The 24854-nt window shown below is 43.7% G+C and overlaps 2 protein-coding genes across 2 annotated transcripts; one reads left to right on the plus strand and one right to left on the minus strand.

Moving 5' to 3' along the window:
* Nucleotides 1–1440: 1440 nt before the first annotated feature.
* On the plus strand, nucleotides 1441–15180 carry slc7a6 (solute carrier family 7 member 6). Its single transcript, XM_036136283.1, has 10 exons — nucleotides 1441–1703; nucleotides 4757–5337; nucleotides 5405–5530; nucleotides 8852–8996; nucleotides 9079–9202; nucleotides 9299–9402; nucleotides 9483–9579; nucleotides 10520–10669; nucleotides 10960–11143; nucleotides 13240–15180. The coding sequence occupies exons 2-10, from the start codon at nucleotides 4848–4850 to the stop codon at nucleotides 13305–13307; spliced, it is 1488 nt and encodes a 495-aa protein (XP_035992176.1). The 5' UTR covers nucleotides 1441–1703; nucleotides 4757–4847; the 3' UTR covers nucleotides 13308–15180.
* Nucleotides 14999–24179, minus strand: slc7a6os (solute carrier family 7 member 6 opposite strand). The gene is made up of 5 exons (XM_012852535.3): nucleotides 23935–24179; nucleotides 22664–22987; nucleotides 18109–18315; nucleotides 17182–17314; nucleotides 14999–15850 (listed from the first exon to the last, which is right to left on the minus strand). Exons 1-5 carry the CDS (start codon nucleotides 24121–24123, stop codon nucleotides 15723–15725), a joined length of 981 nt encoding a protein of 326 aa, XP_012707989.2. The 5' UTR covers nucleotides 24124–24179; the 3' UTR covers nucleotides 14999–15722.
* Nucleotides 24180–24854: the final 675 nt, after the last annotated feature.

Consider the following 24854-nt stretch of genomic DNA (forward strand, 5'->3'; position numbering starts at 1 on the left):
ACCTGCAGTCTGAGAGCGAAGTGCTCTGTTAGGAACATATGGGGTAATCAGAGCTCTGATATATGATGGAGCTTGATTATTAAGGGCTTTATACGTTAGAAGGAGAATTTTAAATTCTATTCTTGATTTAACAGGAAGCCAATGAAGGGAAGCTATAATAGGAGAAATATGATCCCTCTTGTTGATTTTCATCAGCATTTTGGATCAGCTGAAGGCTTTGAACTGCATTTTGTGGACTTCCTGTTAGTAAAGAAGTACAATAGTCCAGCCTTAAAGTAACAAATGCATGGACCAGTTTTTCAGCATTACTCCTGGACAGAATTTCTTATTTTGGCGATTTCCCGGAGGTGAAAAAAGGAAACTCTGGAAACCTGTTTAATATGGGATTTAAATTACATGTCTTGGTCAAAAATAACAACAAGGTTTTTTTTTTTTTTTTACTTTATTACCAGAGGCCAAGTTAATGCCATCCAGATTAAGTGATTGATTAAGAAGTTTATTTTTTGAGGACTCTGATCAAAAGATTACAACTTCGGTTTTGTCAGATTTTAGAAGCAGGACGTTTCAAGTCATCCAGGTTTTGATGTCATCAAGACATGACTGCAGTCCAAGCAGTCCTAGTAATTGATTGGATTCATCAGGATTTATGGATAAATATAGCTGTCATCAGCAAAACTTGAAATTATTCCCATGCGGCAGACTCTGAAGGCCCATTGCCTTTATTCAATCTTATTTGATGTATCAGAGGAAAAGGATGTGGATGCCAATATTCAGAGTTTTATTTATAAAAATAAAAAACTATAAATAAATTATGTCCCATTTAAATATAGGTGGAACACCACTGTGAATGAACATGATGTGTGGTCTTCCACATTTTTAACAAAACAAAATAAACCTCAGTATAATCAGGATGGGAGAAACCTCTTTTCTCCCATCACATGATATCCAAGAAAATGTATACTGAGGTTTATGGTTGGAGTGACAGAACTCAAGGTTGAAGCTTTATGAATGCTTTTGCAAAGCACTGTAATATGTTTTTCTTAATGTATTTGCATTTACTTTATAGCTGTTCCCACTATTTAGCTATTTATTCTTCCAACGTGTAACCTTACAAACTTAGTGCTTTCCTTAATAGCCTCTGAAACAAACAATGCAAATCCTTACACAGTGAATTTCACTGTGGGGAGGTGTGGATTTGATATTTAGTTTTTTCTCCGCATCATCCTTTAGCATCTGTTTAAATACTTTTGATGTCACCATTCTCTTTTTATGAATAAATCAGTCAAAATAGAAGTGCTTCGTGGGATTTTGGAAGATGTTGTACTGTTATCTTAGTTATTTTTCTTGCTGCTTTCAAGTGTCCCGTACAGAGTTAATGTACATGTTGTACATGATGCTTCCAGCCCACCATGCCCTGTCACATGATGCCTCCTCCAGCAGCAGCAGCAGCAGCCGGCTGTTTACGAGGCTGCGCATGGAGCGGCGCAGTCCTGGCTGCCTGTCAGAAAAACCCAAAGGGAGGAATTCAAAAACAAAAAAAAGCCAGCAGCGGTAAAACCGGACAGTTTCAGCCCGACTCCTGCCGCTGAGCACACACACTGTCTCTACTTGGTGTTCGGACGACTGTTATCACCAGCAGCTGAGGAACCGGGACAAAAGAGACTGGTCCGTGGCAAGCTAGCGAGACCAAGCCGAGACCGGAAGTAAGTTCTGGAAATTTACTTCGTCACCGTCTTAAATATTATTATAATTACTCTGTGTCTTTTAGGACATTTTTGGCACTATTAGGCGAGGTTTAAACTTAATAAACTACTCATATTTCTTACAGACTTATAAGTCTCATTATATATCTATCTATCTATCTATCTATCTATCTATCTATCTATCTATCTATCTATCTATCTATCTATCTATATATATATATATATATATATATATATATATATATAGGCTCTCTCTCTCTCTCTCTCTCTCTATATATATATATATATATATATATATATATATATATATATATATATATATATATATATATATATATATATATATATATATATATGACTCACAATATACTTGAGTAAAATAGTGAGTTTGTATTACACAAAATAAACACTACTGTGAATATCGAATAAATGCATGATAGAGAAAATAGTGTCAAATTACACGAGTTGTTGTTTTATTTTGTAATTCTTCAGCGGAAGCTAAGCGTCTCTGCTAGCTTGATGCAGACAGAGAACACCGGCTGCTGTCTGCGGTTGTTTGTCTCCTGTTGGTTATTAAGTCGCTTGTGGCCTGGCGGATGTTCGACATCTGTCCATTTATTGAATAGAGGGGTGGGGGCATAATAAAGGCTGGAAATACATCACTGCCGCGCTGCTTTTTATGTGTTTAAATGATTTGTCTACATAGTACAGATGTCCTGACTTTGTCTGGGAGGGTGGGGTTAGAAATGGCCCCCCATGGGCCCCATCCTACTGATGGACTGTCAGGGAAATATTTGCTTAGAAAAGTATTTTAGTGGTTGTGAGGTTTGTTGGAGCTCTGAAAAAACATCGACAAACACAGAGAGCTGCATGACGCAGGGCGTGTTTCCTCAGCCCAGGTTGTGTCATGTTTACCTGAGTGTTGCCCCTCCTACACCCAGATCCCCTGTTCTTGTTACTCACTGAGCCAGAAAGCACATGACACAGAGGAGAGCCACGGAGGAGTAAATAAAGGGAGACCACATCCTGAAAAAAAAGAAAGATTCATGGAATTTGATTAGAGGATTTTTCAAAATCTGACTAGAGGAAGAAAAAGCTCAAGACTTTGTGCACTCTGCTTTTGTTTCCAGGATAAAAGTCTGCATAAAAATCAATGACTCTTGTATGGCAAGATGTCGCTACAGTAGTCTGCCATCAGCACTCTGTTTATCTCAGTCATACATGTGCCATGGACCCCTGGGGGCTCGGTCATATGACAGCATGCCCACTGCTGATAAGGTTAACACTTCAGGAAATAACTTTTCTTTATATGTTAAGGTATAAAAGACCTTAAGACCAAAGCATATTCATGTACTAAAAGGCCTAGTCCAAGTCCAATTAAGAATCCGTGGCCAGATTTGGAAACCCGGTGTTCACCAATGCTCTCCAACCAGCCTGACAGAGCTTGAGCTAAGTTGTAAAGAGGACATGGTAAAGACATAACCCCGACTATGTGTTGCTATCTGTTGCTAAGGATGGTTCTACAAATTCAATTCAAATGTACTTCATTGATCCCAAAGGGAAATTTAATTGTGTTGTAACTCCTATTGATCCAAACTCTCCAGTTACCACTGACCAGCCATGTTTTTCAGGTTTTTATATGTCAAAAACGTGGGACACCACGCATCATTTTCATTCACAATGGTGCACCTATTGCATTTAAATGGGACATAAAAAGAAAAGAAAAGTGTTAGGTCTAAAGGGAAACTATCTTCAGCACATCAGCATCCAAAAGGCTCTTAGCTCTGGCAAAGAAATCCGGTAAACATCTAAAGTTGGACCAGAGACGTGCAACGTCCTTCAGAAGTACAAGGTCCTGCTCTCCCCAAATCCAAACAGACATTTAACACAGTGGAAAAGCTTAAGGCACCGGCTGATTTCAACACAAAACGGACCTCTCCTTTGATTATTGGAGACAGTATTGCAGCAAAACGCTGCTCAGTAAATCCTCCTGCCTGGAGTTGACATTTTTTTTCCCCACAAGAACAGATGATAAACAAGCAATCAGCTTCCTGTTTGTGTTCAGGAGTTATTTTTGGTGACTTGAGCTTTTTGTAGGGAAATCTGAGGAGTCGTGGGACGTGGAGACATGATCCAAATACGAGACATAGAACACCAGCCACATGTTTTGTCTTGCTAAGGTTTACAAGGCTAATGCCTGGAGACTTTTATCTCTCTCTCTCCCTCTCTCTCTCTCTCTCTCTCTCTCTCTCTCTCTCTCTCTCTCTCTCTCTCTCTCTCTCTCTCTCTCTCTCACACACACACACACACACACACACGTTGGTATATAAATCGTTGTAAGGGCATTACTTTGACTTCCATTTATTTCCTGTTGCTTTCTATGCCCTAACCCTGAACCCAACCCTAAGCCTAAGGTAACGGGTACATACCTAACCCTAAACTTAACCTAAACTCAATTCACAATTTCCATTAGGACCTTGCAAAAGGTCCTCACTATGCCAATTTGTCCACACGACGTTGGTGTGCGGTCAGTTTTGGTCCTCATAACGATAGCTATACATGCCCACACACAGACAGGTTTCTTTCAAATACAAAGTGAGGACCGCGCCTTGACTTCCATAGACTTCCATTCATTTTCAACCCTTCCTATGGTCTAACCCTAACCTAAACCTAAACCTAATTGAATCCTTAGTCCTAAACCCAACCTCTAGCCTCTAGGAAAAAAGGCAACATCAAAGTCCTCACTTTACTAGTAAAATAGGTAAAAATGTTCTCGCTCAGCTGCAAGTACAAGAACACAGACGCATGCGCACGTCGTCTTGCTCATCCTTTAGCTTTCTTGAACTTCAACTGAGTCACAGAAGCATCCTAAAGATGAAACTGTCTCCGCTGTTCCAACTTCTTACCTGCAGGACTGATTCTTTTGAAACACTGCTGCCCCCTTCTGGAGCGAAGACAACACAGGAGCCCTTTTTAATTCCCCCTGAGATGTTCCAGAACATTTTAGCTCTGTTTTAATAATGAATGTTCTGTATTCTGGATCTGTTGGACAGGTTGTGCCCGAGGCTGTTATTTAGGAACCAGGGATAGAAGCACCCAGAGCCACTGGGCAGGGCCCGCTGGTTCAGGCCTGAGACCGACACCATGTCCAGCGGCGAAGGATCTGACCAGGCTAACGGCAGCGCCGGCCTGTCTTCCACTAATCGGGACCATTCCAAAGAGAGCATGAAGCTGAAGAAGGAGATCTCGCTGCTCAACGGCGTCAGCTTGATCGTGGGAAACATGATTGGCTCGGGCATCTTTGTGTCCCCCAAGGGCGTGCTCATCTACAGCGCCTCCTACGGGCTGTCGCTCGTCATCTGGGCCATCGGGGGCCTGTTTTCAGTTGTCGGGGCCCTCTGCTATGCTGAGCTGGGCACCACCATCACCAAATCAGGGGCTTCTTATGCGTACATCTTGGAGTCATTTGGTGGCTTCGTCGCCTTCATTCGCCTGTGGACATCGCTGTTGATCATTGAACCCACCAGCCAGGCGGTCATAGCCATCACGTTTGCCAACTACCTGGTCCAGCCACTGTTTCCGACCTGTGAACCATCGTATGCAGCGGCCCGCCTCATCGCTGCTGCGTGCTTATGTGAGTACCGTTGCGTACGCTCACCTTCCCCCGTTGCTCCGTGTGTGAAGGTTCCCTCTCTCCCCAGGTTTGCTGACGTTCATAAACTCTGCCTATGTGAAGTGGGGCACCCGTGTGCAGGACGTTTTCACCTACGCAAAGGTGGCGGCGCTCATCGTCATCATCGTTACTGGTATTGTCAAGCTGTGCCAGGGTGAGTGGAGTCAAAACAAGAGAATGAAACCCAAACACAAGGCATCCAGTATCAGAATACCAGAAATCTGCCCGGTGTGGGAAAAAGTGCCTTTTCTTAGCGTTCTGGTTTTACATATTAGTATCCCTGGGTCTTAAGAGACAATAAACGTCACGTTTGATGTGCAACGATATGTGACGTATCATGCTGCCGTTTATTTTTAGCAGAAGCAGAACAAAAGTAACGTAAAGTTTTCCTTACTGCATCCAGATGGATTTGTAGAGAAGTAGCAGTAAGTTATTGTGACCACTGTCCAAATGCACTGATTCATCTTTCTACTTTAATTCAAAGGAGGAGTAAGTAATAATTCAATTCAATTTTATTCAATTTTATTTATATAATGCCAATTCATGAAACATGTCATCTCGAGGCACTTTACAAAGTCAATCTCAATCATATTATACAGATTGGTCAAAAAAGTCCTATATAAGGAAACCAGTTGATTGCATCAAAGTCTCTCCAAGCAGCATTCACTCCTGGGGAAGTGTAGAGCCACAGGGAGAGTCGTCTGCATTGTACATGGCTTTGCTGCAATCCCTCATACTGAGCAAGCATGAAGCGACAGTGGGAAGAAAAACCACCCATTAACAGGAAGGAAAACCTCCGGCAGAACCGGGCTCAGTATGAACGGTCATCTGCCTCGACCGACTGGGGTTACAGAAGACAGAGCAGAGACACAACAAGAGAAACAAAAAAGCACAGAAGCACACATTGATCCAGTAATCTGTTCTACATTAGATGGAAGTAGCGGGTGAGCTGTCTTCCCTGGATGATGTCACAGTTAACAGAACGCCAGACCAGGTGTACCTACTATGAAGAAAAAAAGGAGAGAGAACAAAAAGTTAAAAGCTGAAATGACAACAGTCATTTAAAAGCAATGCAATGCAAAACTGGAGAACAGTAGAAATCAGTAGAGTGAGAAAAACAGATCCTGATGTCCTCCAGCAGCCTAGGCCTATCACAGCACAACTATAGAGATAGCTCAGGGTAACATGAGCCACTCTAACTAGAAGCTTTGTCAAAAAGGAAAGTTTTAAGATTAATCTTAAAAGTAGACAGGGTGTCTTAACCTGACTCCGCCAGATAGATTTGCTCCGCATATCCATCTGGAAACCTTCCGTTGAAGTAATTTTGGGAAGGGGCGAAAATACTGGTTAGCTGATTGGCCTATGTTGGTGATAGACGGGCCAAATGAACCAATCAGATTCGTCGTCGCTCTGTTACGAGCGACGACGAAAACACAACCACAAGCCAAGCTACTCTTGCTGCTGCAGGTAAAGGCTCGTTAGCTCAGCAAAGAAATACTCTGTAATTCCGATAAAACTTGCTCGATAACCACGCTAACGCTAGTTTCATCGGCTGAAGCCGCCATGTTCTTTAGACTGAACTGACGCGCTTCCCGTTGCGTCACACCTCAACCCGCCTCAAAGCCAACGCTGATTGGACGTTCGTTTGGTGAACGGCTCCAAATTTTCTTTAACGGAGAGTAGCCAGACTGATCTGCGAGTGAAACCTTGAAAGCTCGCGAGATCAGGATGGTCTAACGAGGCTAGGGTGTCTGCCTCACGGACCAAAACTGGGAGTTGGTTCCACAGGAGAGGAGCCTGATAGCTAAAGGATCTGCCTCCCATTCTACTTTTAGAGACTCTAGGAACCACCAGCAGACCTGCAGTCTGAGAGCGAAGTGCTCTGTTAGGAACATACGGGGTAATCAGAGCTCTGATATATGATGGAGCTTGATTATTAAGTGCTTTATACGTTAGAAGAAAAATTTTAAATTCTATTCTTGATTAATGACACCTCTTGTTTCTAATTGGCACAACACTTACACAATTTTTACTTTCACAGGACAGATCTATGATGTTGTATTCTATTACTTGTCCGCTTCCATGTTTGCATGCTGCTGCTCTTTTGCCAGGAAAAAACAACAAACTGCTTTACTCTTTTTTGGGAATCCCGGGAGCTCTCATACGATTGGCTCAGGAGCCAGGAAGGAAACACGGGCTACTCTCTGAGCCAAAGTAGTTCCGCACCATATATCTAGGTTCGAAAGAAGAAAAACTAAGACATTGTTGATGGAGAGGACCGATTGTTTGCAGGGGAAAATGAGAATGATTTTGATTAATTTCACAGTAAATTCCTTACTTATTGTGCCTTTAATCACACTTAGTGTATACAAAAGGAGATTTTAGTGTTTTTACTGTCAAGTTGATTCTAAGTTGATGATCAGCGGACTGCAGCAAAAAAAGGCGACAACAGGCATTATTTATGCAAGCTAATGAAGTTAGACAACTTTGAGCATAACTCTGACCCTGCTGTACATAACGCTCCACTAGTTTGAAGTCTTATTGTTCAGACTCAGTGACAGAGGGCTTGTCATGCTCTCGTCAGAGAGAAAAATCTTGATCATCTTCCCAGTCGAGCCAAGCCAGTAACGTACAGGACAAACAACCACGCACGCACGCATTCACACCTAAGGCAATTGTAGAGAGACCACTTAACCTAACAGTCATGGTTTTGATCTGTGGGAGGAACTTTCTGTCTGACTACCTGGAAATAAGCCACACATGCACAGGGAGAACATGCAGAAACAGGTCAAAGCCAGGGTTTGAACCCAGAACCCTCTTGCTACTAGGCAGCAGCGCTACCCAGCCAGTTGGTTTTAGTTTTCTCCTGTAGGCAAACGCGCTCTGCCTCCGACGCGTCAACATGCAGCTCAAGCCTCTACAGTCTGACATGACGTCTGTTCATGTGTTGTCATTTTGCAGCCGCACTCAGCTGTCTGTGACAACCAACTGGGGGAAGACAGCGACTTGGCTTTCTTCTGGTGCAGAGTCACTCTCACTGTAGAAGGACAGAGACTTTTCTGGCGGTGGTGGTGGGATGACAATAACCACCTCATCATGTGGATTTACTTCTACTTCTTTTAATTCATCTGGAAAGAGCCAGAATAAAACCGACATGATCGTTTCAGCAGGTTGCGCTGTTGCTCATCTGGTGGTTTGTTTTGATCATTCTATGACTGCCTGCAGTGTTTTATCACCACCCTACCAGAAGCTGTTTTCACCACTGCTTGATTCAAGCCGCTTCTGTCTGCTTGAACTGTTCGAAGCGTCGCTTGCTATGTGTATTAAGTCATTTTTCCCCCCCCTGCAAACCATAATCAGATATTGATGGTGGAACAACAGCGTACCTAGAGGAGTCATGACCTGCCTGATCTCCACAATATTTTCACAATTATTTACTTGGATGGAGTGGAACACAGTTTGCTTCCATTTCCAGGCTACACGGACAACTTCAGGTCCTCCTTTAAGGGCTCGTCTACAGATCCTGGTGATATTGCTCTGGCGCTGTACTCTGCACTCTTCTCCTATTCCGGCTGGGACACCCTCAACTTTGTGACGGAAGAGATCCAGAACCCAGAGAGGTGATTTTTATTGCTCAGTGCAGAAAACGTCAGCAGTAGTAAGTCCTGACGCTTTTAATAATCAGATGTGCTGCCGTTGCAGGAACCTACCGCTGGCCATCGCCATCTCCATGCCCATTGTCACCGTCATCTACATTCTCACCAACGTGGCCTACTATGCTGTTCTGGATGTTGGCGCTATACTGGCCAGCGATGCCGTTGCAGTGGTGAGTGAACCGTCTGCTTCTGATGGAGATACGCTGATGGGAATGAGAGGAAGACGCTTGTGTGGACGGATGAGCTCAGACTTTCCACCTTCTCAGACTTTTGCAGACCACACGCTGGGCGTCATGAACTGGATCATCCCCATCGCCGTAGCTTTGTCCTGTTATGGCGGCCTAAACGCTTCCATTATAGCCGCATCCAGGTACGTGTACTAATGCATTTACCCGTTTGTAAACGTCAAGTAAAATGTTAGCATTCACGATTGACGTTTGTGTTGTGCAGGTTGTTCTTTGTTGGATCCCGGGAGGGTCACCTCCCAGATGCTCTTTCCATGATCCATATTCAAAGGTTCACTCCAATCCCTGCCCTCATCTTCAATGTAAGAGAAGAAATCAGCCCCAACAGAGAAAAGAAGTTGGACTTTATGGAATCTGCTGACATCTAGTGGCACAACTGTAGCATTGCGCCAGTTTTAACCATCTTGCTGAAACTGAAAAGCAACACGATCCACCCGCTGCTCTTAAAATGGGCTTCACGTTCCTCGGCTGGAACTGTGGTTGCTTTAAGGCAGTGGTGTCCGAACCTTTTGTTACGTGGGCCATGGGAACGTCATTGGCGGCCCTGAGTTAAGATTTTAATTCTTTTTAAATTCAGAATGGATTAATCACGACCTTGAACATTCTCAGCTCTGAAAATATTGTGTCACTACAAAGAAAATTTGGCTTTGAATTAAAAGATTTCCATGAAAAACCATAAAACACATAATAAATACTACCACACATATCTAAGATCTACACAGTTAATAACCAGGAAAAGGCTAATATAGCTTTAAACACAATCACAAAGGGCCAATTCTAATAGACTTTAGGGTGTCTTGATGTTTCTTGTTGCAACTAGTAAAGTTGTTAACATTTATGCCCCGTCCTTCAATTTACTTCAATCCATTTATTTAACAGCAAATGTCATTTCACGGCCCTTTATGTAGACCTAAAATATACCAAACCTACTGACTCAGTTGATGAAACTAGTTTGGTCTCCATGAAAAACCTAAAACTGAAATGGTCTGTTTTCCAATATTTTAGCGTATACTGTAGTTTCCAAACGTCTGCAAGTATGATGGTACATGGAAACATTACTGAGCATGGGGCTCCGGATAAATGAGTGAGAACCATTGCTGTATGTTGGGGAAAAATTAGGAATATTAAGGACCATCCCAGACAGCGGATCGTGATTAAATCCCACACTGTGAAGCATTCTGCTGATTAGATTCTGGTGAATAACCCACTGATGACTCCTCCTTTCTCCGTTCCCCTGTCTAGTGCATCATGTCGCTGATCTACCTCATGGTGGAGGATGTCTTCCAACTCATCAACTACTACAGCTTCAGTTACTGGTTCTTCATGGGTCTGTCTGTCGCCGGTCAGATCTACCTTCGCTGGAAGCAGCCTGACAGGCCCAGACCGCTCAAAGTAACTGATTTGTGGCATTTATCCATATTGGGTTGATCACAAGAGGGTATATTAGTATAAAAAAATAGTATCGAATCGGCACATTGATACCAATTCAGTAATACTTTCAGTAAATATTGTTTCTTTTAGATAGTTGAAGGAAATACTTTTCAGCAGAGTTCATATAAATGCAGCTAAATGCAGATGGTCCAATGTGATTAACGCGGACTGCAGTCCTGACAGCTTTATGATACATCATGTTCTCCTATAAAGGACATACTTGCTGCGTACTTATTCCAGTCCCTTTGCAGCTAACCCTGTTCTACCCCGTGGTGTTCTGCCTGTGCGCCGTCTTCCTCGTGGCAGTGCCTCTCTACAGCGACACAGTCAACTCCCTGATTGGGATCGCCATCGCCCTGTCCGGTGTTCCTGTCTACTTCCTGGGTGTCTATCTGCCAGAGTCCAAAAGACCACCCATTATCATCAGGTTGCTGCGTGAGTATATCACAGCTCAACAACACACTAGTACATCTAAAAAAAAAAAGTGAATGCTGTGTTAAAGAGCACTATTTTTTTTGCCAGTCATCTCAGAAAGTGAAACCCATAATCATGCCACGTAAAGTGATACATATCAAAGACCTGATCATTTGATGGTTATGGCTTACAGATAATAAAACCCCAAAATTCAGTGTCTCAGAAAATTAGAACAGTGCAAAAGTTGATTACTTGAAACGCATGGTATCGCAGCGTAACCAGCTAATTAACTCTAAAGTCCTGCAAAGGTTTCCTGAGCCTTTAAACCAGGGGTGTCAAACTCATTTTGGTTGAGGGGCCGCATTCAGCTTAATCTGATCTCATGAGGGCCACACGAGTAAACTCATTGCAAGATTAAATAGAACTAATAAATGTGGACTTGTTGATTTTTATATTAAGTTAATTTCACTTTTACACAATATATTATGAATAACCTCAGCGTTTTTAAGAAAAGTATGTGCAATTTCAACAATACTTTTACTCAGTTTAACATTTACTTGTGCATTATGCATAAGAACTGATCACAGTGATTATACAATGTTGAAAAACATTTATTCACATTTTTTTGGAACTTAAAAACACTGTCCTGCATGACAAAATACATCAAACAGATAAAAATTAAGAAATTATTTGAATTTTTCCACACCTGAAGCTTTTAAAACACAGTGCCCCTCGTGGACAATATAGGAACTGCATATTTTCAATTAAACAAAGTACATGTTTTTTTTTCAATAATTGTTTTATCATTCTTTTCCTTTTATCTTTTCCACTTGTGAAAGTCAAATCTGATGAGCTCTTTGTGGCATCTTATTGCCACATTGCCAGACAGGACACTGTCTTTTTTTTTTTTATAATGATAATGCATTTAGCCACAGGGCCGGACTAAATTGTTCGGCGGGCCGGATCCGTATGTTTGACACCCCTGCTTTAAACAGTCTCTGACTCTGGGTCAGCAGGCGACGCTGTCATGGGAAAGACAGCTGACTGGACAGATGTCCAGAAGACACTCATCGACACACTTCACAAGGAGTGAAAGCCACACACAAAAAAAAAGTCACCAATAAAGAAGCTGCTTGTTCACAGAATTCTGTATCCAGTCATATTGAAAACTGAGTGGAAGGAAGAAGTGTGGTAGGAGAGGGTGCACCAGCAACAGAAAGGACCACTTCACAAGGAGTGGACTGATGCTGGAGTCAGAACATCAAGAGCCATCACATTCACGTTCCTCGTGCCAAGCCACTCCTGAACCAGAGACCTCGTCACAAGTATCTTACCCATGATAGAGTTCTTACTGTTGCCATAATAAAAGGTACAGGAACATGAGCATGGACCTACAGTTAAGTTTTTTTGATGGAGTCAATGTCCCAGAGTCTGGAGGAGGAGAGGAGAGGAGCAGAATCCATGTTGCTTGAGGTCCAGTGTAAATTTTCCACAGTGATAGTTAAGGGTGCTGTGGGATCTGCTGGTGTTGATCCACTGGGGTTCCTGAGGTCCAAGGTCAACACAGCCATCTACCAGGATGTTTCAGAGCACTTCATGCTGCCCTCTGCAGACAAGCTGCATGGAGATGCAGAACATGGCACCTTCCCACTCTGCCAAAGGTGCCAGAAGCTGGTTCACTGACCATGGTGTTCCTGTTCTTGATCGGCCAGCAAACTCCTCTGACCTGAACACCTATTGGCTGTTGCCAAGAGGAAGATGAGACACCAGACCTGACAAGGCAGACAACCTGAAGGCAGCTATCAGAGAAACCTGGGCTTCAATCACACATACGCAGCACCACAGGCTGATGGCCTCTATGCCGCTGAACATTGACGCAGTAATTCATGCAGGAAGAGGCCCAACCATGTACTGAGTAGAAATGGAGAGACTTAAAACATCCTCTTTTGATTGGTCTAAGCTTGAAATGTTTTACTCCACGAGTAATGAATCACTATAATTGTTTCACTTTCTGAAATGGCTGGCAAACAAATATTGCACTTTTATGCAATACTATTGGCCTACTTGTATTAATTTGATGTTCTCAATGAAAGACCTGCTAACGTGTCTTACTGCAGGCTCTCTGACGTCCTTCACCCAGTACACCTGCTTCTGCGTACTGACAGAGATGGACAAAAGCCAGTAGCTCCTTTCATGTAGAAAGATTTCTTCCCCAGCAGTGCTGCAACAGATTCTGCTGGGAAAGAAGCATCCACTGTAGACCGCTGATAGAGACCGTTCACCGCGTTGCTGCCAGACACTGAAAATGCTGCCGTGTGCACATGCAGATTTACCTGGGGCTCAAAACACGACCCCTGCTATGGATAAGGACCTGGTACAGCTGCACTGGCAGCTGAGCGTACATCGGCCATTAAATGACGACCCCCGTATGTTACGTATTAAACAAGTACGAGCATGTGTTGAAATGAAATGAAATCTAAGTGCCCTGGGAAAGTAGCTCAAACCTCTCGGATTCTGTTTACATTGCAACCAAAAACGTCCCAAACCGTCAGGGAACCGTTCCCCAAACCACTCAGCAAGAGGAAGAGAATGGCTCGGCTGCAACCCCTCCAGGAAATGGTCGTTCACCTGGACCGACGAGCCGGGCCATGCGTATCACAGGCCGTGAAGGGAAAACAGCCAAAGAGGACAGGGGCTGTGGTCAGATGAGAGCAAAAGGACCATCTGTTGGTGGTAAACCAGTTCACCCTGAACACACCACAGGCTGGTGAAACACGATTGAGGCAGCGTCATGCTGCGGGGACGATGTTCTTCAGCAGCGAGCGTCCTGTTGGTGCGTCACCCAAAATCCCAAGAAAACATTCAGGCTGGAGTTGCAACATTTACTTGAGTTACTTTTTTGGGGAAACAAAAAAAACCAAAAAAAAAACGGACTTTTAGTTTTACAGCACTGTACTTTTTACTTAGTTGCATAATGTCTTTAAGAAGTATCACCACTCTTGAGGAAACTTTCTGGCTTCTCCACCCACCCTGAGTAACTTCACTGAATAAAGAACAGGCTCGTTTCAACCAAAGATGCACCTACAGTTTCTGTTAAAGTGACACCTCTCGTTTGTATACCAGCTCTGTTGTTTTTAATGTGATTCTCTAAACATGTTTTTTCATTGGACGAACGTTGCTCACTTCTAACATTCACCATATTATCAGAAGCATATTGGGGCCACGCCACCAAACAAAGGGATTCAGGGGTCCAATGATTATGGCTACAGGTGTAAACAGTTGGGCTGCAGTCCTGACTTCCACCTTTAGGGTGAACTGGTTCATTCAGCCATGAACCTTACCAAAGCATTTTTTTAATACCAGTATTTGTACATAACTTCATACTCTTGTCTGTTTACATAATTTTTAAGTATCAAATCAGACATTTATTACTGATTGCTCAATATTGTTATCAAATACGTTTTTACTCTTCAGGAATTTCTTGGTTGGTCACCGTTTATTTCTACCTGAGTAAAATCTGTTAAAGTAGTTTTGAGTAAATTTTTTGGCCTCCTGACCCACCTGTGGCTGTAACATAAAACATTTAAGAGCGAGGACTACCTTATCCAGGCCCTGGATGTTAATACTAGAAGTTCACCAAACTGGGGAAGATGGTATTTTATCCAACTCTCCACTCGTGCAGGTACTTTTATATTATTTTGCATATTGCTGCTCTACACTGAGAGAAGTCTCTCCCTCCTGTTTGTGTTGAATGGTTTTACCGCGATCACTTCCCTGTCTTTAAATGATCTAGTATTTGCACTTTATTCTGAAAATAAACGTTGGTTCAAAAATCATAGCTCAAAGCAGTCGCTTCATCATGCAGAGAAACAGAAACGGACTCTGGTGTTTTATTTTGAAAGCCTTCTTTGTGTACACATCTACATATTTACAGAAACTTTATTTCAACAAGCGTTCCAGAAACAATCAAAACTCCAAAGTGGATTTATCCAAACCCAACTCATACATCCACAACAGAAAGTTACGCACCAGCCTTTCACATTACGCAGAAAAAAAAAGAACAAAACAAAAAAACAGCTAGGTTTACGTACGCGCTACCATGCACAAAATGCAAACACTCTAAACTGCAAGCACACACACACACGTCTCAAGACGACTCGCCAAACAAAAGTATTGAACAGCACGAAGCGTACGAGGCATACCACACTAATGTGCAACGATTCTAAAAACGCATCCACTTGGAACAAACACCCACATATAAACCCACTCTAGCACGGCGTTAAAAATAAAGACGGGCGCTCTGGCTCCCCCTGGAGGCCACGGCCACTCTGCTCGAGCCTCTGCGCAGCCGAGACGGACCCAGGCAGCCGGCCTTCTCTGAACGCGGAGCCTTCTGTCAGCTTCACCACCAACACTGCAATACTTTGGCACGCCACACGAGTCCCGCATCAGAGGAGTGCTGAGCCGGCTGCCGTCCAGTTAGGAGCGGAGTTTTATTTTTTCCTCCGCTCTCAACTACATAGAAGCTCGGAGAGTGGGGGCGTTTTGTGGAAAAAGGGGACTGGAAAGGTTAGCGGAGCGGGGAGCAGGGAGAAGCCGGTCAGTCGGAATCGTATTTGTCTGCGTCGTCGTCGTCTTCTTCACCGCTGCAGCCCAGCTCACGCATCACGTCCTTCTGGTACCTCTGCCAGCTCCTCCTGCAGTAGGAGTGTTCCTCCTCCCAGTAATCTGGGAAAAAACAAAACACCGTCAGATCCATGTCCGCCCTCTGAACTATTCTAGATCGACATGGAGAGGTATTCCATCTTAACCTGAGATACGGCACATTAGCCAGGTCACAACAGAGTGATGATTTTTCTCTACTGCTTTAGGTTTCAGACCAGATGTGCTGGAGCTAAGTTCACATTGCCTTGTCAGCATGTGGATAATTTAAAAGGAAAAGTCCGGTCAAAATCAGAATTCAAACTGCTGAAAGTACTTTAAATAGAAAATTATTACATACGGTTCAATAAATGATAAGTTTTTTTTAAATTAAGAGTAATTTTCATTTGAATATGCTTTTGTGGAGGCTTTCGTGTTTATGGACCAACAGTACTGCACCTCCTGTATTGTGACGTCACGTTGTGGGATCGGCTGTTGAACAAGTCCAGAGGCTCTATTTGTTGTGTATCGCTGCTCGCTATTATCCAAGATGGCGACGACGAGTGCAGCAGAGTAATGGATTAATTAGCGACAGCGATGGGAGTTCCATCGATTTATCATCATCATCATCTGATGGCGATTTGGAATATATAGAAGACTTTCTTGATAGCAACCTGACTTTTGACGAAATCCAGCCATGCCAGTTTGAGGCAAGGAGACCAAAACGGGACGATGTGAGTTGAATCTCTGCTGCAGCTGCCGTCTCCTTATTTTTGTGTTATTCTTCTCAGTTTGTTCTTCTTGCCGATGAAATATCTCATGTCCCTTTTTTCTAAAGTCACTTGTAAATTTCAGGAGTTTGCAGGTTGCAGTTTTTTGGGCTTGTTTCTGAAAGTGAAGTCGCTTGTTTGGGCTCCACACTAAGTGACTTTGCCGCATTACAGACACCAGCTGAAATATCCCTACGCCTCATAACTGAAAGGTGAAAAAACTAATGTTTTTTTTTCACTTTTACCCGATGTATTGCAACATCCAACTGCCATACGTGGACATTGTTGCTTCAACAATAGCTCTCGTGAATTTCAATGGTGAAGTCCTCTGGAAATCTGAAATAATTGTTGTTGATCGAAGATGTGTATAATAGTTCCTATTGAATTAGCTTGTAGAGCGCAGTGCCTCTCCGCTAAGAAACGTCACAGGATGTGATCAGTATCAGTGATCGCCACGACAATTTATTTACCGATTGATGCTAAATTCATTAAATCACCACGAAGGTATTAGTTTTAGGTGTAGATAATGATCCACTGATTTTTCCTTGTTGACCGGACTTCCCCTTTAAACTGACACCAGGAGCAGCAAACAGAAGCTCTTAAACTCAGCAACATTCTTGGTTCTCCCAGGCTTACGGGGCCACCTACCTCCATAGCGCTCCTCTTTGTCACCGTCAGAGTCGCTGCCCTCATCGGGGTAGTCGTTCCTCCAGTTGCTTTCTTCATTTTCGTCGTCTTCGTCCTCGTAGACTTCCTCTTCGTGGACCACCAGATCTGGAACCTGAGGAGAATCAGCAGAGTAGTTACGTGCAGGCAACATGCTCCTGGTTTTTGCTCGTGTTTAGCTACAGAGGGAAAAGAAAAACTGCAGAAAGCAACAGAAGAAGCATGAGCCTTCAAGCTCCTAACCAAAAGGTACAACTTTCAGAGAAAACGTTTAGGGATAAAAGTTTTAAAAGATGTGGAGAGAAGCTGAATCATCTAAATGTATTTGACCAGAACTAAACTGGTTGGACTTTAGTATGAAGTCCCTACAGACCCAGAACAGTGCTGGGTAGGCCAGAGCCATGCCGGATTTTCCAGACAATAAGTCACACCTTTTTCTATAATTTGGCTGGTCCTGTGACGTATAGGTCAGGTGTGACTTATACATCAAAATAAACATTTAACACTTTAAAATGTTAACTCCTACTGACAGACACAAACCAAGGAGTAAACTTAACCGTCTACAGCTGAGAGGGGGCGCTCTAGTCAAAATGAACGGACACATTAGCTTAAAGATGACAGAGAAAGACTGAACACCAATGAAACGCCCCCAAAAGAAAATCCTATCCTGCAGAATTTTACTCTAGTCTACTCTCACTGCACTGAAGGAAACAAAGAAAGCAAAAGAAAGAAACGGGCGTGACTTATAGTCTGGAAAATACGGCCCTTGTTACATGGGACACTAGAAGTAACAGCAAAGGCAGCAGCTTGGTAAGCCCCGCCCTCTCTGTGGTAATTCAGTCCATTTCTTCATTCACTCACTCCGATTCCAGCACTCATTCATCTGTCCGTCCATCCATCCAAACACACCAGTTCTCCCTCGTCAGCATAGGCCCTGACGGACAGGATGTCCTGGATCCAGCCTGGTGTGACCGTTTCCTGGTAGTAAAGGTCGTAAACGTAGTCGTCCTCGTGCTCCCGGTGCGCCACGCCCAGCTTCTCCCCGGAGATGTCCAGCCGCTCCCGCAGCATCTTGGTGTTGTTGCACAGAATCACTTCGGGGTCTGAAGGAAGAGCCTTTAGGAACAGACAAAGCGGGACACGTCAGAAACAGCGCCAGGTTTCCAAACCTGCACCAACTATGAAGTGGAAGGAAATTAGTGTGTAGTTTAAGATAAAGCAGCAGACGGCTCAGGAATAAAGCAACCTCCCACAACCTGAACGTCTCACACAGCTCTGCTCATCTGAACCTGGGAAGGAGGTGGACCAGCTGCACACCTGCCAAGCAACGGCCGTCCACATGGGCATTAAGCAGGGAAGCAATCAAGAGACCTACTGTAACTCTGGAGGAGCTGCAGAGATCCACAGCTCAGGTCTGTCAAAAACGAACAGCTCTGGAGCTTCATGCATGAAGCGTGTGAACGACCAATAAACCGGCAGCACAATGTTTACCGCCTGCTTTGGCATGTGGAAAAATGTATGTGTGTTTGGTTACCCAAGCACATTTTTACCCTGCTGGGAAAATGTGTAGCAGCAACACAAACTGTTTAATCAGCAATAAAAAAAAAAAGAAAAAAAAAAGCAATCAACATTGATGATAGAAAAAAAAGGGTCAGTAAAAATTTCAATAGAATAACAGTTTTCCTTCCGTTTGCATTCTAGCCATGAAGGTTAATATTACAGTCATTACATCCTTCCAACCAATCACAAACGACCCAGGAACCAAGCTCCGCCCCCTTCAAAGAGTTCAGACAGCATGCGTTGTGTTTTTTAAACTTGCAGTTTTGGTAAAAAGTTGGTTGAATAAAGGGCTGAGTTTTAATTCAGTGTTTGTTCTTTATCTAAAAATAGGTAACTAACAGCATAAAATGGTTTTAAATGTGTTGATAATTATCGATAAATATGATTTCTATTTTATCTATGTGCTTTTTTCCTATATCATACAGCCCTAGATTTAAACCCAAACAGCATCAAACTCAGAGTTGGAGCTGAAATAATGATCTAAATCTGTAATAATGGTCTAAATCTTTACAAAGCTATAGAATCACATTTAGCCTCATACAACAACGTAACAGTTCAAAATGATGGAGAACACCTCAGTCAGATGGAAACTATGAATCTTCCTCAATGTTTGTCACAGGTAGATGTAAATGTGCACCAGTCTCTGCGCTGAGGAGAATAAAACGCACATGATTCACCTAACAGGAGCTGTGATTCTGACTGAAACAGAAAACGGCATCAGATCAGCAGATTAGTTCCCAACAGGTCAGGTGGGATGATTCCTGGCGTGGAGACAGTCCCACGTCCATAAATGACAATAAAGCTGTGAAAGAGTGGAACGATGGCAGCGCCGGCGCTGCTGGAGGACGGCGTGGACGGAAGGAAGAGAGTTTTCAGAGATCCTGCTGACCTGCTGGCACTTAGGCCAACTGTCCGGTTCTGATTGTCCGGGGCGGTTCTTGTTGACCAGGCTCCAGCGTTACAGAGGGAAACCTGGGGGAACCGTGCGTCGGCGGTGCTGTTTCAGGTTCTGACTATGCCACAGTCTTTGCAACCGGAGCTTCTCAGAGGGAGCTGAGCGACGGGTCGGGTAGTTAACCTCCCTGACCCGTCCAGAACCACCCACCCCCCCCCCCAGGAGGACCTCCATGTGGTCCGGCTCCATAAAAGGAAACCTGCAGCGAGGAGCAGATCTCCTAGGTAATCAGAACAATGGGTGCACTCATGTTGCTATAATTCTGCTCAACTCAGGACTCAGCTACACCATCGTAATAACACTAATTACTCTCATTGTAATAGTCGTCTCTGGAATGAACCGAGCTCAGGCTCCAGGTCATTATTTTGTGCACCATCCTGACTCCATGACTCAAAGCGGTCCACGGTGAGATGTGACAGACTTCCTGATGGGACGGGGCCTCTGCAGGCACCAGCCACTCTAAGCTAAAGGAGCGATCAGCGACAACAGCCCAGCCGTTTGCTTCTGGTAGTTCCAGTCAGGCTTTCCTGGAACATGAGCCCGAACGGTCCAGTCCCTGTAGAACCGAGTGCTCTCCGGATAAAGTCTGCTAGTCCAAAGCAGCTCCTGTCAGCAGTTTTATCTACAACCACCTGATGTTGTCGGGTTATTACGGTTAGCAGTGAGCCATTAGCTGTACGGGTGGTGTTTAGTCATCGTGTGGAGAATCAGAGTGCAGGCTCTGAGCTGAAGACAACACGGAGGACGCTGCAGAGCTGCTGTCTCTGTCCCACTGCAAAGGGAGAAAGCTAATTTCTGTTTCCACCCATGGACCACCCAACAACATGCATGCAGATTGGCTGGCTGGTTTTAGCTGTACACACATTTAAATAAAGCCCAGTTGAGCGACAGGGGAGTGTTTTACTTTGCATTTCAGGTAGTGTTAAATGGGTGTTAAAGGTTTCAGAATCAGACATACTTTAATAATCCCAGTGGGAAATTGTTGTTAGGTTTGACTTGAACACAGTAATTCAGTGAATTTAAGACTTTTTAATGCCTTACATTTAGATTTTTAAGACTTTTTCGGACCCTGAGGAACCCCTGACAGGAGTCATATTCACCTGATTACAACAATCAACAATAAATTATAATTGAGCTCCAGGCAGCAGTCAGACAGCAGCGTTCGAATGTGATAGAAATGGAAGAACTCAGCGGGTACAACCAGACAAACTTTAGATTTCCAGACAGTTTCTTTAATGAATCGCTGATGTCGTTTACTACAAATATCCCTCCAGGTCTCCAGGTTTTATTAGTGCTGAGACTGCCCTGACACTGAAGCTGCCAAAACGAACTTTTATAAAATAAAACTACCACTGCTCAGCAGCAGGGGTTGGACCCCCTTTTCCCTTCAGAACTGCCTTAATCCTTCGTGGCATAGATTCAACAAGGTGCTGGAAACATTCCTCAGAGAGTTTGGTCCATATTGGCATGACAGCGTCACACAGATGCTGCAGATTTGTCGGCTCCACATCCACGATGAGAATCTCCTGTACCACCACATCCCAGAGGTGTTCTATTGGACTGAGATCTGGTGACTGTGGAGGCCATTTGAGTGCCGTGAACTCATCGTCATGTTCTAGAAACCAGCCTGACATGATTCCTCCTTTATGCCATTCTGTGTTTTCCTGCTGGAAGTAGCCAGCAGAAGATGATACACTGTTGTCATAAATGGACGGACATGGCCAGCAGCAATACTCAGGTAGGCTGTGGTGTTGACACGATGCTCAGTTGGCAATAAGGGGCCCAAAGTGGGCCAAGAAAATATACCCCACACCAGTCTGAACCGTTGATACGAGGCAGCATGGATCCGTACTTTCATGCTGTTTTTCATTTTTCATTACTTTTCATTTTCTAATCTTCTCTTGGCCAATTTTGGTGAGCCGTGAGCGTGTGTGAATTGTAGCCTGAGTTTCCTGTTCTTAGCTGACATGGGTGGCACCCGGTGTGGTCTTCTGCTGCTGTAGGCCATCTGCCTCAAGGTTCAAAGTGTTGTACGTTCAGAGATGCTCTTCTGCATCCCTTGGTTGTAACAAGTGGTTATTTGAGTTACTGCTGCCTTTCTATCAACTCTAACCAGTCTGGCTATTCTCCTGTGGAATCAACAAGACATTTCTCGAGGCACTTTAAAAAGTCAAATTCAGTAATATTATATAGATTGGTCAAAAATGTCCTATAAAAGGGAACCAGTTGATTGCATCAAGTCTTGACAAGCAGCATTCACTCCTGGAGAAGCACAGAGCTACAGTGGATAGTTGTCTGCATTGTCCATGGCTTTGCAGCAATCCCTCATACTGAGCAAGCATGAAGCGACAGTGGGAAGAAAAACCACCCATTGACGGGAAGGAAAACCTCCAGCAGAACCGGGCGCCTCACATTATGTCTAGGGAAGGGTTGGGAGATATGGACTTCTATCAAGATATATTGTTGTACTATTGTAATAACGATAAAAGGGATAATAAAACTACTACCAGCTTCTTGTAGTCTTACCAGTTAAATGAAGAAATGTGATTGTTTGAATCACTAAACTTCACTGATCTTCTTAGACACGACTAAATGGTTTTTATTGTTGTCAAGATAAACACAAATTCTTATAAGAGATCTTTCACGAGAACGATACAACGATATGATAAAGACGTAGCCGTAGTCTGCCGCCATTTTAAAACAGACGGTCCAACTTCCCAATAAGCCGGGACAACAGCTGGGAGCTTCGTTGATAGAACAGGTCACATCACTTTGTCACGTATTCGCTCATCAGTACTGAGCGACACCACAAGCTCGACTAAAACATGTAAGGCTCAACAATGCAGCAGAGAACTACCAAGGAGAGGCTGCTGTTACCCTTCCAGTAAAAAGCTTTCGCCCACACCTTCTGGAGAACAGAAACATTAAACGACACAGAAACTGACCCACCTTCCTCAGAGGCTTGTCTGGGTCCTCCTCATCCTCATGGATGAGATCTACCACCTGGATTTCACCAAGACCCCAACATTTATCCGTCCGGCTGTCATCTACAGCCTCTGCAGCCTCTGTCTGCGGGGTCTCCTGCTCAGCGGACCTGGACAGCCCCGCACGGTTGCTGGACAGTATCCTGTAGCGCTCCTCCCTCCTGGTGCTCCACTTGGTGCTGCGCAAGTCCCCGATTATCCGCTGGGAGCTGGCGGCAGAGGGCCGTAGAGCGTGGGCAGCCCGGGGCCGAGCGAGAGCCTGCCGGACCTGGGTCTGGACCGGAGCATCCTGACGGGGAGAAGATTGACATGGGTCATGTCAAGCTGGACAACAGAATCTAGTAAGAATCTAGGATCGAGTCAGGTGCTACAAGCGCCTTTATATTCATATAATTGAAAAATAAACGAATTCTACTTAAACAAATAGAATCACACACACATACATACATATATAGTATAATATATAGTATTTATAGCGCTGACAGTGCTTGGCAGAAGCACTGCAGTTGTCACAGTACCCAGCAAAACCATCAGAATTTCATGTTTACCTGTTGTTGTGCAGGCCTGCTTTTAAAGCCCTACATCAATCCTGGTCATTAACAACTCAGACAAAGTGAAACAATTATATGTTTAATAGCAAAAACCCTAACTAACCACCCCAATCAACCCAACAAACATCCATTTTTGTGCTCCCTGTAAATGAAATATTAAGAATAAACTGGACAACTGCCCGGATTCACGTTTTTTTTTTTTTAAAGAGAGAAGTTAGGAGACTATGGCCGAGTCAAGTTAAAACTTTTTCTATTACCTATTAAACTCCGTATAAACCTAAATGTTATCCTGCTTGGCTAATTTCCTCCATAACATAAAATCCACAACAAAGCTGGTCAAGATGAGTTTAAGTAAACTGCTGTATCCGTAGAGAATCTTTGTTGTTAAAGCAGGAAAAAAAGTGGCGTTTTAGAGGCTTGTAAACACAGGCTCGGTTCCCTCAGCATCAACAAAACACCTCGGTTAGCTTAGCATCCAGGCTAACGCTACCAGAGCGGCCTTTGTTTTCAAACAGCTAGCGCTCCTGCGCGGTTTAACGCTCCACCTGCCAACAGCCCCTCGGCTACACACCAACCCTGCGTCTGTGCCGTCCACCAGCCGCCACTCCACGTCCACCGAGCTGTCCGCATTCAGCTGCGCGTTTGGCCGGGGCTGACTGGGTGGTCGCCGCGGCGGGCCGCTCACCTGTGTCGCTACGGTCGCCACGAGTTTGAACACGGAGTTCTCCACCTCGGGTTCGTCGGGTTCCGGTACCGTTTCCCCAGAGCTCTGGGACGACTCGGGTCGGATACGCTTGCACGCCAGCAACAAGGCATCAGCGGGGTCTGTCCCCCTTTTTCTTTTCACTCGCAGAATGGTCGTGTTGGGATCCATGATAGCCCTCTGGCGTCTGCTCGTCTAGCTGCTCTGGTTTGTGTCTGGAAGAGCGAGAAATCGCGAGATCTCGTCAGGATTCTACTTCTTCTTCTGTAGCGTTTTATGACACTTTACAAACTTTGTGTATTACCGCCATCAACTGGACGGAGATGTATTTCGGAAATTCATTTTCCCATACAGCTTCAAATCTTAAAATAACTAAATTATATACATACTTTCACACACACGTGCATACTAAATCCTCTCAGCTAATTTTGTATCTTTTAAATATTTTATAAGTGCTTGAATTATATCATGTGATTTATGCTTCCCTAATAAATTAACCATAGTTACTGAACCCCCCATTACCCTTTCCAGTTCTTTCCTCTCTTTTAATTATTTTCTACAATTAATTAACACATGTTCTTCTTCTTCTGTTTCCTCACAATAAGAACAATCACCTGATGGATGTTTCCCTATTATTTTAAACCACTATTTAAACTAGTATGACCAATCCTCAACCTGTTAATCCATATCTTCTCTCTCCTATTCATTATACTATTATTTCTTATGATTACCTCCTTCTGTGTTTTATGTAAATGCCTTTCTCTTTCTTCTAAATTCCATCTGTCCTGCCATATATTATTTATTTTATCTTTAATAATTACTTTTATTTCTGCTCTACTTAGAAAGACATCATATTCAATTTCTCTTGCTTTAACTGCTTCTTTAGCCAACTTATCTACTTT

This window comes from Fundulus heteroclitus, chromosome 4 (assembly GCF_011125445.2).
Source record: "Fundulus heteroclitus isolate FHET01 chromosome 4, MU-UCD_Fhet_4.1, whole genome shotgun sequence".
Lineage (NCBI taxonomy): Eukaryota > Metazoa > Chordata > Actinopteri > Cyprinodontiformes > Fundulidae > Fundulus > Fundulus heteroclitus.

Coding starts and splice junctions, on each gene's coding strand:
- slc7a6 (XM_036136283.1), top strand. CDS start 4,848: ATGTCCAGCGGCGAAGGATCTGACCAGGCTAACGGCAGCGCCGGCCTG. Junction 8,997..9,078: donor GAGATCCAGAACCCAGAGAG/GTGATTTTTATT, acceptor CTGCCGTTGCAG/GAACCTACCGCTGGCCATCG. Junction 9,580..10,519: donor TCCCTGCCCTCATCTTCAAT/GTAAGAGAAGAA, acceptor TCCCCTGTCTAG/TGCATCATGTCGCTGATCTA.
- slc7a6os (XM_012852535.3), bottom strand. CDS start 24,123: ATGGATCCCAACACGACCATTCTGCGAGTGAAAAGAAAAAGGGGGACA. Junction 17,315..18,108: donor ATGCTGACGAGGGAGAACTG/GTGTGTTTGGAT, acceptor GATTCTCCTCAG/GTTCCAGATCTGGTGGTCCA. Junction 15,851..17,181: donor CAAAGAGGAGCGCTATGGAG/GTAGGTGGCCCC, acceptor GTTTTTTCCCAG/ATTACTGGGAGGAGGAACAC.